Source organism: Callorhinus ursinus, unplaced genomic scaffold (assembly GCF_003265705.2).
Source record: "Callorhinus ursinus isolate GAN/ISIS: 27379988/994484 unplaced genomic scaffold, GSC_fseal_2.0 scaffold1862, whole genome shotgun sequence".
NCBI lineage: Eukaryota > Metazoa > Chordata > Mammalia > Carnivora > Otariidae > Callorhinus > Callorhinus ursinus.
Genome location: NW_027398916.1, coordinates 2,940 through 6,433, shown reverse-complemented (window position 1 = coordinate 6,433; position 3,494 = coordinate 2,940). Strand labels below are relative to the sequence as shown.

Sequence of the window (3,494 nt, the reverse complement as noted above, 5' to 3'; positions counted from 1 at the left end):
AGACATATCCAAAACTTCTGTAGTTTAAGATGTGGAAATATTCGGGGGACATTATTCTGCCGAATAAAGTGTTTTTCTGAGGTATATTTAATGTCAACTCAGGGGCCCTTCTTTGGAGAATCAAACACAATTGATCTCAACTGTAGGGTGAGTACTGAGCCTTTTCTCTCCAAACCACACAGGAAGAGGATCACATGGCTCATTTACTAAAATCACCCTAAAGCTGTAAATGGTAAAGTAAACCATCAACTAAAGAAATTCAGTATCATCTCAAAGTTAAGGTAAAGTCAAGGAGGTTAGAACTCTGGAAGGCAGGTAAATTCATGAGAAAGAGGATTAAAAAAAAATGGATTCACTTGACTTCTAATCTGGCCTCCCAGGAACCAAGTATCAGCAGGAAAAGTTGCCTTTCTGTCCAGACCAGTTGCCCACTGGGAATGGAGTGCTCTGAGGTGGAAGTAACAATGGAAACAGTGCCTAATGAGCAGACACAGAGCTGTAAATATCTCCTCTGCTGCAGAGCTTCAGCATGTGAAACCTTGGACTGGCCACCACATGGTTGTTATTTCTGGGTTCCTAAGTCTGGCTGGGGGACCCATGCCTCTCTGCTCCCTGCTGTCCTGTCTGGGAACAGAGCTGCGGTCTCCAGCATCAACCATCTGGGGAGGAATTCAGACCTCCACATGGAGACTTTCATCTTAGAGACCCCAACCAGGTGAGGCTGAGAGCTCAGCAGGTATTTCAGGAAAGGAGCAGAGAGAATGGAAGCTGAGAACTTTGACCTGAGGTCACCTGAGACTAGGTACACTCATTTATAATTAATTTACGTAGTGTGTTCAAAAGAGAAGTGTCCATAGGACCCAGCAATACAGGCATCGTTGATGATACATGGTAGGAATGGAAGTCCAGTTGGATGAGACAGGGGAAGGAATGGGGGACCTAAAATGGTTCCAGTGGAATTAGAACATATCCGAGGAGTTTTGCAGGTAAGGGGAGCAGGAAATCAGAGTGTTTACCTTGAAGCATGGGTGGTGAACTGTTAGGGTGTGGTGGGTTTTGAACATGTTCGGTATTCATTGAAAGACCCAGACCCATGCAGGTAACTATTCCCTTGCGACAGCAGTTCCTGAGATGCACATTTCTCAGAACCTTCTCTCACACTGGAAATTCACATGGAAAAGTGTGTTTCATATGCAACAAGGGGTATGCTAACTAGCTTTACTTTGTAATACTTCATGACCAAAAAGTGTGTAAACGATGGAGGCATTTGTGAAACGCAGAGAAAACGCTCCCAAATCTGTTCAATGGTGAAAATAACTCATTTACTCACAGGAAGGAACAGTGCTATAAGCTTCCTACATGTAGTGACAAATGCTGTATCCACCCTAGAAGGATGGGTACTGCTGTCCCCCCTCTCTGAGTGAGGATATTCCCATTTGGAATGGATTGATTGTCTCGCCCAAGTTCCAACATTGTAGATGTGGTAGATGTGACGTTCAAAACCTGGTTTTCTGATTCAAAAATTTGGCACTTAAATCATTTGGAAAAGTCTTTTATTATTTCATCTTTAAAAATCCCCTTCTATTGTCCTACATTGAGTACTACAGTGTGTATTTTCTGTTCTAAATTGCAGGTTTATTCCCTTTGCACATTTTTCTAGAGGGATATTCAATCAGTAAAATGTCTGACATCATAAAAAGCCGACTGTTTTCTTGTTTGGATACACTGTTGTTTTTCTGCTTTGTTAATTATTCTGGGCAGCAAGCGCATGTGGCAGGGGCTGGAAGGCTGCCAGAACCAGGGAAGCTTTCTGCTCATCACAGTCTCTCAAGAATCCCCTGAGTTTATTAGATCTCCTTTACCACTGATGTCCATTTCTTTCCTGCGTTTTATGAACCTCCTTTTTGTTTCTTTAAAGATTTTATTTATTTATTGGACAGAGAGAGACACAGCGAGAGAGGGAACACAAGCAGGGGGAATGGGAGAGGGAGAAGCAGGCTGCCTGCCGAGCAGGGAGCCCGATGCGGGGCTCGAACCAAGGAACCTGGGCTCCTGACATGAGTCAAAGTCAGACGCTTGATGACTGAACCACCCAGGCGCCCCAATAACTGACATTTAAAGAAAAACTTTAAAAAAAGAAAAAAAAAGAAATAAATAAATGAAGCCCATAAAATTCAACACTTTTATGCTTTTTTTTTTCTTTCCTTGTAGGCAGCACCACCACATGGAAGCAGACAATGACACAGGAATTTCTGAGTTTCTTCTTCTGGGATTATCAGAGGAACCAGAATTACAGAACATCATATTTGGGCTTTTCCTCTGCATGTACCTAATCACTGTACTGGGGAACCTGCTCATCATCCTGGCCGTCAGCTCAGACTCTCATCTCCACACCCCCATGTACTTCTTCCTCGCCACCCTGTCCTTTGCAGACATCTGCTTCACCTCCACCACCATCCCCAAGATGCTGTGGAACATCCAGACTCAGAGTCAAGTCCTCACCTATGCTGGCTGCCTCACACAGACGTACTTTTTCATATTCTTTGGAGGTTGGGACGACCTTCTCCTGACTGTGATGGCCTATGACCGCTTCGTGGCCATCTGTCACCCCCTGCACTACACGGTCATCATGAACCCTCGGCTCTGTGGACTGCTGGTTCTGGTGTCCTGGGTCATCAGTGTTCTCAATTCCTTGTTACAGAGTTTAACGGTGTTGCGGCTGTCCTTCCGTACAAAGGTGGAAATCCCCCATTTTTTCTGTGAATTCAATCAAGTATTTGGGCAGGCCTGTTCCGACACCTTCCTTAATGATATCGTTATGTATTTCGGGATTTTGCTGCTTGGTGGCGCTCCCCTGGCTGGGATTCTTTATTCCTACTCTAAGATTGTTTCCTCCATACGTAGGATATCCTCAGCTCAGGGCAAGTATAAAGCATTTTCCACCTGTGCATCTCACCTCTCCGTTGTCTCCCTGTTTTATTGTACAATTCTAGGAGTGTACCTTAGCTCTGCTGCTCCCCAGAGCTCCCACTCAAGTGCAGTAGCCTCGGTGATGTACACGGTGGTGACGCCCATGCTGAACCCCTTCATCTACAGCCTGAGGAACAGAGACATAAAGAGGGCTCTGAAAAGAATCACTGGGGTTCCAGTGATGTAAATGCCAATGGTCCTGCGGTTGAAGAGGTGCCCATGATTGCAGGGCTCAGAGTCTGAAAGCCTGGAACTGCCGTTCTTAGATCAGGCTGTGGAATTAGAACCTGCTCCTTCCACATGTTTCCTGGAATTTTCATTTGTTTGAATAATTCCACTTCTCCATACATTTAAGTAACTCACTTTACTAAGCTTCGGCTCTGGCTGATATACAGACAGCTTCCCCTTTGTCCATTTGCATACAATCCCAAAATTTTCCCCAACCTTGGTCGCAAATGCCTGGAAATTTCTGTATCTTACATGGGGCAAGTTGGATTTCTTAAAAATAAATTTATTTCATGTAC

The 3,494-nt window shown here is 44.5% G+C and overlaps 1 protein-coding gene across 1 annotated transcript; it reads left to right on the top strand.

Moving 5' to 3' along the window:
- Nucleotides 1–683: 683 nt before the first annotated feature.
- On the top strand, nucleotides 684–3,157 carry LOC112818166 (olfactory receptor 7A17-like). The gene is made up of 2 exons (XM_025865374.2): nucleotides 684–715; nucleotides 2,212–3,157. The coding sequence occupies exons 1-2, from the start codon at nucleotides 684–686 to the stop codon at nucleotides 3,155–3,157; spliced, it is 978 nt and encodes a 325-aa protein (XP_025721159.2).
- Nucleotides 3,158–3,494: the final 337 nt, after the last annotated feature.

Coding starts and splice junctions, on each gene's coding strand:
- LOC112818166 (XM_025865374.2), top strand. CDS start 684: ATGGAGACTTTCATCTTAGAGACCCCAACCAG. Junction 716..2,211: donor ATCTTAGAGACCCCAACCAG/GTGAGGCTGAGA, acceptor CTTTCCTTGTAG/GCAGCACCACCACATGGAAG.